Below are 13,293 nucleotides of genomic sequence, written 5' to 3'. Positions count from 1 at the left end.
GACAGAAAAAAATAGTTCAGTACTAGCTGTGTCCGGCCACGCGTTGCTGTGGCGAAGTATGGTGTTATGGGAAATAAAGTATTGAGGAATTGGTGATAGTTAAGGTAAAGGGTAAAGGTTTTCCCCTAACATTAAGTCCAGTCGTGTCTGACTCTGGGGGTTGGTGCTCATCTCCATTTCTAAGCCAAAGAGCCGGCGTTGTCCGTAGACTCCTCCAAGGTCATGTGGCTGGCATGACTGCATGGAGTGCCGTTACCTTCCCGCCGGAGCAGTACCTATTCATCTACTCTCATTTGCATGTTTTCGAACTTCTGGGTTGGCAGAAGCTGGGGCTTTAGATAATCTGTGGAAGAGGCCTAAGTGAAGCCTAACTCTGCCTGTCCCCTGGGCTGAGTCGGTTGCTAGGAGACCAAGTGGGCGGAGCTTAGACTTCTAACTGGCAGCAATTGGATAAAAACAATTATTCCTCTCCCTCTAATTAGGACTTTATTTTTCTTTTCTTTTTGTTGTATCAACCTAGAGGCGTGGATGATGGTTTGTGTTGTCAAATTTCGAGGTTGGGGGGCCTGTAGTTTTGTTGTTTTGTCCGCTGCCCTGATGCCATCACTCTTTTATATATATATATATATAGATGCAGTAATGCTACGTAGTAATTACTGTATATTTACGAATTTAGCACCAAAATATCACAATGTTTTGAAATCATTGACTACAAAAATACATTGGATAATCCAGAATGTTGGATAAATGAGTGTTGGATAAGTGAGACTCTACTGTATCCAGAGCTGTAGTCCAGCAGTCAAACCTAGCAGCTTCTGACATGCTGCATTGCTTTGGATTTTGGGAATTTAATTGCATTTATTGAGTGATTGCTTTTTTACTAATTACCCGAATGCCCAATCGCCGTTCCCAAAGCAGTGTTGTGGAAAGCTTTCATGGCCAGAATCACTGGGTTGCTGTGAGTTTTTCAGGCTGTATGGCCCAGAAAACTCACAGCAACTCAGTTACTCCACTCTGAAGAATGGAAAATGAAAGGTTGGTGGACTCGAAAAGATGGGTTTAAAGCCTCAGAGGAAGGCAAATGCAACCCCGTCTGAACAAGTCTTATAAAGAAAACTCTGTGATAGTGTTGTCCTAAATCAGAAGCAACTTGAAGGCACACAACAAAAAAATAAAACGAAGGTATCCGTTTAATACAGTAGAGTCTCACTTATCCAAGACTCGCTTATCCAAGGTTCTAGATTATCCAAGGCATTTTTGTAGTCAATGTTTTCAATATATCATATTTTGATGCTAAATTCGTAAATACAGTAATTACAACATAACGTTACTGCATATTGAACTACTTTTTCTGTCAAATTTGTTGTATAACTGATATCTTGGTGCTTAATTTGTAAAATCATAACCTAATTTGATGTTTAATAGGCTTTTCCTTAATCCCTCCTTATTATCCAAGATATTCGCTTATCCAAGCTTCTACCGGGTGTTTAGCTTGGATAAGTGAGACTCTACTGTATCTGCTTTCAAGTCAGACCAATAGTGACCTCTCGTGGCGAGAGTATAAAATTTCTCTAAGGAAAGAATGAGCAAATGTTCTCAGAACAAATCCCAGATAAATTACGAAATAAAATGGTTAATTCGCTGTATTGTCAAAGGCTTTTATGGCCGGAATCACTGGGTTCCTGTGAGTCTCGTTGTATGGCCATGTTCCAGACGTTTATTCGCTTCCTCTTCAATTGGACTTAGCCTAGTGTTCTTTAAAAGCAAAGGGGCAGAGACACATCCAGACTAACATAGGTGATCAAAACAACTGATGTATGTGGAAGGTATCCAGCCCATAAAGGTGAAGGAAAAGAGAAATTAGCCCCTCACCTCTACCCAGTTGCCACCCCTCTCCCCAAGTCCAGCACGATATCTACCGTGTTTCCCCAAAAATAAGACAGTGTCTTATATTAATTTTTGCTCCCAAAGATGTGCTAGGTCTTCAGGGGATGTCTTTTTTGTCCATGAAGAAGAATTCACATTTATTTTTGAACAAAAAAATGAGCATTTCTCATATACTGTACAGTAGTTGTCATCACAAACCAGCATAACCAGACAAACTGAATCCTATCAAGAATTTCTTGTTACTACCATTATTTCCATGTACAACACCCTATGGTACATACATTTACCAATCCTGCATGCTCTGGTGTTCTGTTTGGCGGGCATGCTTCCAAACAAAAACTTTGCTAGGTCTTACTTTCGGGGGAGGCCTTATATTTAGTAATTCAGCAAAACCTCTACTAGGTCTTATTTTCTGGGGATGTCTTATTTTAGGGGAAACAGGGTAAGCTGCCAAAATCACCTATTGTGTACTAAATATGACTTTGGCGAGGATTCTATTTTATAGTGACAAAGTAGAAACAAATAGAGAAACCACATTAAACACCAAATAGTTTCTTCAGTTATAGCAGTATAGAGATGCATTGAGGAAGTCTGTGGGCTCAAGAGCAACTCCCAGCAGAAGCATACCATAAAATTGCTAGCAGAACTTAGAAAATGAGATGTATTTTGTTGGATGTGGGTTGGTGAAATCATGGAAAGTGGTCCAGTGGGTATGGTGATCATGCAATATGGTTTTCATGCTACATCAGGCATAGGCAAACTTGGGCCCTTCAGGTGTTTTGGACTCCAACTCCTACAATTCCTAACAGCCGAGTTAGAGTCCAAAACACCTGGAGGGCCTAAGTTTGCCTGTGCTATATGTATGTAGAGAAGAGATTCTTCTTCCAAAGCAAGGATTCCTTTCATTGGTATACTAAACAATCCCCATCCCTGACATTGACCTGTAGGCCGCTATAAATATACATATATCATAATCCATAAACAATTAGCCTAAGAGCCCTGTGTGTACTTCAGCATGGGAATGATTTCTAGCATCAAGGACAAGCTATGGCTGTATGCTCAGATCTTATCCAAAATTTGTCCACATGGCGATTCCAAACATCAGTTGGAGTTTCCCTGTGCAGTTGACCCAAAACAGCAAAGGGTGAAAGGGTTTGAAAGTACTTGGTAGCACCCATATGAAAATCACATTTATGGCAGTGTGAATACAAGACCAATAAAAACACCAATTTTCTTCACATTGGTCAAAAACTTTTTAAAAATTAAGGTATGTCAACTATATACATTATCATCATTTCACAGACAATTAATCACACATAGTTTTGGAGACAAGTATACAAAGGATTCGGTTCAATCAGCACATTAAAGATTGCAAATATTGCACCCAAATCAGATGCCTGAAAACATGTGGCCAACCATTTCCTTGTGTTTGGAGTAAAGTATTTAAGGCTAAGCGCAATCTCCTATCACTGAAAAGAAAAGCTGTAAACTTTTCCATAAATAATAATAATGAAGAAATGTACACGTCATGCTGATAACATATAATAAACATATACACCTGATTGCATCATTTATCTCTCTCGTTTCCATGAAATTATGAACATTTAGAAAGATAAACTGGTGTATGCTGAAAATGTTGAAATGTAAACCATTTGTATGTTCCAACATACACACAGACAGGTACACATAAACATACACACAACCCGTGAAGATGTCAGCGTTTGGAAGTGTTATTTAGGGGAACACCATTTTCCATAATTCTTTAGCTAGCAAGATCAATGGCCATCGTTTCAAAGGAAGTATGGAAATTGTAAGTCCCAATAATAAGCATTCCAAACTCTTCAAGATATACATACATAAAGTTAAAAACCCGGCAAATTGTTTTTACTATTAAAACATAGTGACATTGATTCATCCCAAATGTGAACTATTCGCTTGCTGCAATTTGTGCTTTTATAAAACCATCACCCAGTGAACAAAATGCTTTGACCAGTTTGGTCTGCTTCACATACAACAGAGTTTCTACATGGACTTCACTCATCCATGTTAGATGTGTCATCACATATCAAGAAACCATGCTTAGCTACTTTGCCACACAGGTGGCGAAATAGACAATGTAAGTGCCTTTCAAGCCTGACAGTGTCCATACATGGCTGCTGCAAAAAAGGTTAGGAAAAGACTAGATAGGAATGACTTCCACAAGCCAAGTGTTAGGCTGCTACCCAACTCAGTAAAACTAATTGAGAAGGGCATTCCTCTGCATATCCACAAGAAGGCATGCCAGGAGTAAACCCTCCACCGATTCCAGATTACTTTCCTTTTACTCAGACAGATACAAAGGATATAAAAAGTCTGTAGTATAAAATACGAGACTAAGAAAAGGCCATAATCCACAAAGTCCTGTTGCTATGCAAATACCATTAATTTAATTGGAATTTGGTACTAAGTATGCCCCCAAAATGAGATTATATGGCCAAACAAGTTGCTCTCTAAAACAGGTTCTAGATTTCTGTAAAATGTTCTAGATGTCTCTAGAGCAGGCATGGGCAAACTTGGGCCCTTCAGGTGTTTTGGACTTCCACAATTCCTAACATTTTTATGAAGTGTACTTTGCCTGAGCTTTAAAAATATTGTCTTTTTTTCTTTTGCCAAGTCAAGTTCCTGAAAATTGTGAAAGCATACTGGGTAGACCATCATCATTCATGCTTCATGAATCATGTTTTCAGGGTGCTTACAAAGAAAAATCAGACAGCTAACTTGACATACAAAGAGCAGAAAAAATATAGATCTTTGGTTACCTAAAAATTGCCATTATGTTTGAATAAATTAAAGGCACAAAGTGGCACACACAATTGTTTTGCTCTCTGCTGTTCATCTTTGGTGTCGAGGCATGAAACCAGAGCTTCAAAAATTGCTTTTTTGAACTATAACTCCCAGTACCCCTTGGCCATTGCGGTCATTGGGAGTCGTACCTTTAAAAAGCAACTTTTTCAAGCTCTGCGTGAAATCTTAATTCAACTTTATTTCACCACTGCAATTTTAAAAAAGAATGAACGTTTTAAGTACTTTTAAAAAAAACAAAGCCCTTTAAACTGCTGGGCTTTAAAGTCCGAGGATTATTTTGTATCCTTCAGTTTCACACAGAACAGGTATTTATACAAAGGTCAGCGATTTAATATTTCACTTAGTTTTTTCCAGTTCAACAATCCCCAACCAAGTCACTTGGGAAAGAAAACCAGTTTGTCTTCATAACCTTGCATAAAAGTGTCTTTTAAAAAGAATCCTGAGTCTTTCATTAAAAATAAAGATAAAAATTTGTGCAATTGATTTTTCCTTTTTTAAATCCTTCTTTCTTTGGGACACAGGGAGTCATCAGCTGGCTTCTTCCGCTCGCCTGACTTCTGCCAAATTGTTGCCAAGGACTGCAGTTAATGAAGCTCGCCTTCTTCGAATGATCCGCCCAGAAGCAATAAGGTCGGCGTAACCACGCTGGTGGGAGAAGGCGTACGCTGAACGGCGCCCCGATACCCCCCGACGGAAGACGCTTGGCCTTCGCCTCCACGTTTCCTCCTCCGCCTTGTACTTCTTGCGGTTCTTCTGGATCTTTAAAGGAGAAAGTCGTAGAATAGGTTAGAATGGATTGATAAAAGGAGGAACAGTGGAAGCTGTCTTAGAATGGGCCACATTCCTGGGGTACATCAACACTGTAGGATTAAGGCAGTTTGGCACCACTTTAACTGCTATGGTTCAATGCTATGGGGTCCTGGGAGTTGTAGCTTCATGTGGTCTTTACCTTTTTATGCCAAAAAATGCCGGTGCCTCACCAAACTTCAACTCCCATATTTCAAGCACTTTATAAGACTGAGATTCATTACTGTAGTTTTTACCTGCAACAATCGCTGTATTTTACAATTTTTAATCAGGGGACATAGTGAAGGTGTGATGTTTACGCTGGCTGTTTATTGTTTTTTGTTATTGTTTTTGCACTTTATGTATTTTGCATGTTGTATTTTGACTGCTTTGTGAGCTGCCCCGAGTCCCTCTGGGAGATGGTGGCAGGATATATATAAAGTTTATTATTATTTATTATTCCATACCATTCAGAGATATTGGTTAAAGTGGTGTCGAACTGCATTAATTCTGCATATAGTACAGGACTGTTGATGCCGACTGGTGGTTGCTGACCAAGCTTTCTGGCACAATTATTCTCCAGCCTTATCTAGAGATGCCAACTATATGTTTTCCCACTGAAAAATGTGGTCCCCCTTATGACCAAGGGACTTATCATCCATAGACAAATGAACAGCTTTGAATACTTGAAATATACTGTAGATTGTGAATCTGATGTGTCTTTATTACCATGTTTTACTCATAACACTCACATTGCAGTGACATTGGTGACTACCAGCCAATTTGCACACACAATTCAAAGTGCTAGTTATGACTTTCAAAGCACTATATGATCTGGAGTCCAGACAACCAGAAGGAGCACATCCTTCTTTAGCCTGCCAAACTTTAGGAAGGCATTTTGCTCTTTACTTACTGATGTTTTTAGTAGAATTGTTTATTTAATGATTTTAAAAAATAATAATGTATTTTTAAAAAGCTTAAAATAAAAGCTCTTTAGTGATTTACTAAACAAATAAATGAAGTTGTAGGACTCAGGAACTGTCCCCTTCCTCAATTCTTGTTTTTTCAACCTTTCTCTCCATGTTTGGTATTGGTGTTTTTTAAAAAACAAACAAAAAAAACCCCGTGCTTTCTTTGAACAACAGAACAAAATCATATATCAAAAATTGCTTCTGAAACACTTCTTAATTTCAAAAATATGCAGGAGCATCACAGTATCATCAAGCAGACTCAATCCCCACCTTGGGCTTCCCACAATAAGGCCTTTTGTTATCTGGATCCTTGACAATGAGGATCAAAATCTGCTATCTCATCTTTCCAGAACTTGGGAAAGTTTATTTTTTAAATTACAACTCTCTTGATCTGCCATTAATTTTATTATATAGATGCCATGCACAAAGCCACGTTTAGTTCATTTGCCTTCAGCGGTTTTTGCATACCTTCCTACCTGGCACTTCTCTGAACACCTCAGGACATAACTTTCCCTATCCCTATCCTCTATTCATAGAAAAAGAAGTCCTGCTGTGTGGAGCTGACTTTAATCCAAAATTCTTCATGAATCAGCAAACAAATATACAAAGTCCTATATCATGTTGATAAAGAGGTCAAGCTGTTGCAGTGTGAGCCTTTAAAGGCAACAAACTATAAGCAACTCATGGGGTGAGTAGCTTATAAAACCTTACACTGTAGACTCTGTGTTTGCAATTTATATATATAAAAGGGTAATGGAATCACGGCACCGGACAAAACAACTAAACTAAATGCCCCACAACCTCAAAAATTGACAGCACAACCTCTCATCTACACCTCTACGTTCATACAACAAAAAGAAAAGAAAAATAAAGTCCTAGCCACAGCAACGAGTGGCCGGGCACAGCTAGTCTTATAATAAATCAGTTGATCAAAGAGAGCCAACTTAGGCAATCCTTTTTCTCTAACAAAGCTGTGAGGGAATCTGGAGCTCTTGTTTCCACTTCACATGAACCACAGTTTGGTGTGACAGCCAAACACTAAACTGTGGTCAATATGAACTATTGTCCATTGAAACAATCAAGATTTATGAAGCCAATGTTTGTAAATCTGCATGACAGCTCTGGATGGCATGATCAGCAATTACTTTAAAATGGAAGCTAACACAATTGAACTCCTTGTTATGTCCATACTAGAGCTGGAGAAAGGAATGTGCAAACCCAAAGCTCACCTAGGCTCACTTCTATCACAATAAACCATAGGAAGTTGTGGCCTCCAAACATAGCTAATTGGTCTGGTTTTCTGCTGATTTATTCTGTTTCAGAAGAATAAGAGTAGTTTACTGAACCTTTCTGTCGACGTACCTTATCACTTTCTGTAGGCCAAATAGTCATGGTCAAGAAACGAAGTGCGACCACAGGAAGCAAGCAAATTGCAACAGACAATATTATTGTCAACCAGATATATGGCTGCCGGAGAGCGTTTGGAGCAGTACCTGAAGAATACAAAGGAAAATTGTATGTAGTTATGGATTTACAGTTCACCAAAACGCATAGTGTCATTCAGATGCTTATAATGCAAATAGAATTACTGAGTTAGCATCTTTAGGGAGGGCATATGTTTTGAAGAGTAATATGCAAAGCAATTTTACTAAACAATTTTATAACATATTTTCAAATGACCAATGTACTAAAGCCTTCATATATAAATGATTGTAGGGCATCTATTGAGTTTGTCCAGTGGTCATCTTGCTTAGAATTATTAAATTTAACTAGGGTTGTTGTTAAGATAAGTTCTACTGACCTGTAAACTGAAAAGCAGAAGGGAACAGGACATGTATCCCAGAACTGTGTAGATCAAATGTAATGCCAAAGTAAAGTGCTATACTCCCAAATATTGAGAAAGCATTAACAAATGTCCAGTAAGATGTATCCAGACCCATCTGTGAATAAAAAACATAACCAGAAATAAAGTTAGAGATCTAGTGGGGAAAACAGTTTCAGTCCCTGGAAGGGATTGAAATTTCAACTCTTTTATCATAGCAATTAAAACCACTTTCATTATTATGAGCCCACCCAATGGAATCCTATTTTTAGTTTAGGAAGGAGTACTTAGAATTCTGAGCCAGAGAGCTTTGTGTGCCTTCAGGTTATGACAACCCTAAAGCAAGTTTTCTTGGCCCGATTTATTGGGGGGAGGGGATTGCCATTGCCATTGCCTTTACCTTGCCCTAAGGCAGCGGAGTGGGCTTGCCCAAGGTCCCACTTCATAACTGAGTGGGGATTCAACCCCTGGTTTCCAGAGTCGTAGTCTAATGCTCAAACCGCATACCACATTGGCTGTCTACACAACTGGTAGTTTGCCTCACCAAACTGCAAATTGCAGAATGCAGTCATGGCCAGTTAAAGTGGAATCATACTATAACTGTCATGTGAAAGGATCCACATACTCGAGAGGAGAAGGCAAAAGGATAAGGATGCAACTCTCTCCAGATAAAGCTAAAAAAAAAAGTTTGGGCCAGATTTTTTTGCTAACTTTGGATACTTATATCCAAATCCTTTTTTCAGGCTGACCACTGGGAAAACAGACCAGGGAACCTCTTTTCTGCTTTCCTACATGAAGCACTTTACTGTCCTTTCTGTTTCTGTTCCTTTTCTTCATATTGATGTCCACAAACAGATTCTTATCTTTCCTGCTTTAGACTTTTCATGTTGGTTTCCAAGAAAGGTATGAGCTGCTCTTGCTCAAAAGCCATAACCTCAAAAGCCAAAGGCCCTTTGGCACATTGATAATGTACAAATACTTGCTGGAGTAATTCTGAAGAGGCAGTGTCAGTACAGCCACCTTTCTAAGCTTTGCTCTCTCTCTTGACTCTTCTGACTCTTGATCTTATTGCACCATGATAAAGCCCCTCTCTAGAAGTACAGGACTTGGAACATATTTTCCTAGTTTCTACTTTTCTTCCTGTGGAGTCTCGTCATACATTACTGCTACACAATGGCACAAATCCCATGTATAACTAGAATACATTGGCTTGATACTTGTATCCTTTCATGCTTATTGAAAACTTGGTCAGAAGTAGGTTTTGAGGGGGCATGGAAAGGAAAGGAATTGTTCTCAGTCTACTAGCAGAAGCAATTCTATTAGCAGAATGACCCTGTTGGATCCCACCTAGCGCTAGTGAATCTGGATGATCAAATTGGTCATCTCAAATATTTGATTTGCAAACCTCAACAATCATAAAAATTCATGTACTTGCCTGAAAATTCACTGCAATTATGAGAGAAGAAGCTGCTGTAACTGCAAATGACTGGTAATCAGAGGGTGCTTCTCCATCTTCCCCCATAGTTTGTAGATAAGCGCCATAAGGTATGAAGAAAATAATTAGGGAGGTTACAACTCCGTGGAAGAGGCTGATGAAGAACTTTCTGTAGTTGAAAAGCAAGTCTCTCTGTCCCAATATGTATAAGCTAGGAAACCGTATGCTCAGCTTGTCACTCACATCCTTAAATCAAAGAAATATAACATTATTATAATACATTTTAGTTCTGCAACATTATACATCCCACAATATTATCTAGTACAAGCCATGGATTGCCTACTTATGCAATGGAAACTGAAAAGGTTCAACCACCTTTAATACTATCTATTTATAGCTTGTGCCAATGCATGGGCATCCAAAGCAAGAGTGTCATGGGGCTGATCTATTATTGCACTCATCACACTAGCCCATAGAGCATGGAGCCTGCAATATGGCTTAGAAATACAAAAATAAAATTAACGATACCCACAACATGTATATTAATGTTGTGGTTTCCATATGGTAGGTAACATACAAATACAATAGAAATGAAAATGGCAAAAAGGGGATCATTAGCTATCAGGGGGAAAGTGTTTGGCTAAACTTTGCATACTTTTGACTTCATTTCCAGTCTGCTGACAACTAATAGGTGTATTTATTAGATTTTTATGCTTTTAATTGGAGGCCTTTAAACATTAGTTCATGCCAAGTTATCTCTCAGTCCAAAGGCACATGCAAGAGGATAACGTAGTGTTCAGATATGTCCAAATACAACATGCCTAGTCATCCAGGACTATGTAGGTACAGTAGAGTCTCACTTATCCAAACTTCACTTATCCAAGGTTCTGTATTATCCAAGGCAGTCTGCCTTTTAGTAATCATTGTTTTTATAGTAAATGTTGCAATGTTTTGGTGCTAAATTCGTAAATACAGTAATTACTGCATAACATTATTGTGTATTGAACTGGTTTTTCTGTCCATGTCTTTAAAGCATAATGTTTTGGTGCTTAATTTGTAAAATCATAATGTAATTTTATGTTTAATAGGCTTTTTTCTTAATCCCTCCTTATTATCCAAGATTTTAGCTTATACAATGTTCTGCCAGCCCGTTTATCTTGGATAAGTGAGACTCTACTGTACTTTCTATACTAGTGCCAACTGGTCTATAGGTGGAAGTTGCCACACAGTGAGTGTATGGCTTTGTCTGAAACTAATGCAAAATGGGAACTCGTGATAGGAAAATACTACACTACACTTGATCTTAGCCAAAAGACCATGAAGTGATAATATGAAAATACATAATTTGTTTGATGAAATTTAGACTTTAAACAACACAGACATTAGAAAGGTACATAATTTTATTTATTTATTGCATTTATATTCTTGCTTTCTTCCAAAATGGGATTTAAGGTGGATAATGACACCATCTATTGTTTTTATTGTGCAATCATTAGTTTTTCTGCCTGTTTATTTAGTGCTATGTTAGTGAGCCATTATCTTTTTTGAATTGTAAAACTGGAAAGGTTAAAAACAACACTAATAAAATCCCCAATTATGTCAAATGAAAAAGGAAGACATTTGTTTTTCATGGGTTTTTCTCCAATGGACAATTTTGCAATGTGATAAAGCAAACTGATCTGTGATGAAGCAAACTGAAAGCTATGTTTCCATGTCATTCAGGAATATATATATATATATATATATATATATATATATATATATATATATATACACACACACACACACACACACACACACACACACACATACATACATACACACACACACATACACATACACATACACACACACACACACACATGTATATATCTAAATCTATATCTATATATTTCCTATGTGCATGTATTAAGAGTTGCATTTTGTTACAAAACGAACAAATAACTAGACCCACATCATAGCTATTTAAACATCTTATTACCAAAGTTTTTAAAAAGCATTGAGTTACTTTTTGTTGCTGTAAATGATGTTACAAAAAGAGTCCTACACTGTTTTGTAATGAACCATCATGCAACAAAGCAAAGATGACTTGCTCTTGTGGTCATCTGTTTGACCCCTTGACATGTAGGACTAGAATTTCCACTGGGTTTCTAAAACTGCAAGAACTATACATTGTATTTTAACCTTACACTTTGTTCTCACGAGTTTTCAAGCCAAGTCCAACTAACAGTGATCCTGTTAGGGTTTTCTCTGGTAGATTTATCCAGAAGAGGTTGTCACATAATCCTTCTAAAGCTGAGAGAGAGTGACTTGTTCTGTGTCACTCAATGGCTGCCATAATTTTATTCTAACCCTCAACAGTTGGAAAACTCTCATTGAGATAGTTGGAACTTTCATTTGTAAATGACTTACAATTAATTCTTCTTCTTTTAAAATCTTGATACGTACAAGATTTGTATAATTTTTTGGAACATACCTGGTCAAGCAACCCAACGAGTAGGACTGGAAGGCTGGAATATAGTACATTGTAGAGTGTGATAAACCAATCTTCATAAGCAGTCTGTAATTTTCAAAGAGGAACATTCAGCTTTTACATTGAAGCGTGAAATAACAGTTATCAAACAATTATGTGAACAGCAAAGCACTGGAGAATCAGACAAAAGTTTAAAGCCGCTTGTTTGCATAAAATTATAAATATAAGCATTGCTCAAGCAGAAGGAATTACTGCTTAGAATAGCAAATAAAGCTCTTCTTATGCACCTAACTTTCTCTTATTCAAATGTGGCCATTTGTTGCCTGGTCCTAGGATGGTTTTTGCCCTTTATCTATACCAGGAATAGGCAACTGGGGAAGGCTAGAGGGGTACATCAGCCCCCAGAGACTCTAAGAGGGCTATGCTGTCCCACTGCATTTCTCAAAAAATAAGTCCCCAAATGCCTTTCAGGGAACATGGCACATTTTCTTTATGTTTTTGAGTCCTTTGGGTCTATGATGAAGCCTTTTCTAACAACAAGATAGGAGAAGAAATCTCTTCTGGTTTACTTCTTGAGTTAAAAATTGTCTTTCTTGCTTTCTTTCACCTCTGGGAGTCACAGGAGACCTCAAAAATGGTGAAAACAGCCCATGGCCACACTTTGACTATTTCTGATATATGGCATAACTGCGCTACAGAGGTAATGGGGAAAGCTGTAACTATGTATTTAAAACATTTATATTTTTCTTTATTTTGTCAAAATTGACTTACAAGAGCGTTAACAATAATAGCAAAGAAAGCAAAACTAGGAAAATATGTTAGAGCCAAAATATCAATAACAATAGCAATTCAGAAGATAAATTGAGGAAAATGACATGAATGCAATTTCATGAATGATTTCAATTTCATTTCCTCTCTTAAAGACAACAGGGATAGAGACTGGTAAACCAATCAATCTAATGATAGTTTCAAAATAGTTTCACAACACAATTTTGGAGTATTGCTGTCAAAGAATAATTGCTCATAAGTAGTATTTCGTAACTGATGTACTTGTTACAATGTGAACTAAGTTCAT

At 37.7% G+C, this 13,293-nt stretch overlaps 1 protein-coding gene across 1 annotated transcript in view; it reads right to left on the bottom strand.

The window, feature by feature from the left end:
- Positions 1 to 3,116: 3,116 nt before the first annotated feature.
- The window catches only part of atp8b1 (ATPase phospholipid transporting 8B1), a 102,572-nt gene continuing 92,395 nt past the window's right edge, over positions 3,117 to 13,293 (bottom strand). Inside the window, exons 24-28 of the mRNA XM_008115126.3 lie at positions 12,222 to 12,305; positions 9,746 to 9,991; positions 8,290 to 8,428; positions 7,851 to 7,981; positions 3,117 to 5,490 (exon numbers count right to left, since the gene is read on the bottom strand). Coding sequence (XP_008113333.1) covers positions 5,260 to 5,490; positions 7,851 to 7,981; positions 8,290 to 8,428; positions 9,746 to 9,991; positions 12,222 to 12,305 — 831 coding nt within the window. The 3' untranslated portion in view covers positions 3,117 to 5,259. The remainder of the gene's footprint in view (positions 5,491 to 7,850; positions 7,982 to 8,289; positions 8,429 to 9,745; positions 9,992 to 12,221; positions 12,306 to 13,293) is intronic.

This window comes from Anolis carolinensis, chromosome 2 (genome assembly GCF_035594765.1).
Source record: "Anolis carolinensis isolate JA03-04 chromosome 2, rAnoCar3.1.pri, whole genome shotgun sequence".
Lineage (NCBI taxonomy): Eukaryota > Metazoa > Chordata > Lepidosauria > Squamata > Dactyloidae > Anolis > Anolis carolinensis.
Note: the sequence above shows the minus strand (reverse complement) of the source record. Positions and strands in the feature narration are given on the sequence as shown.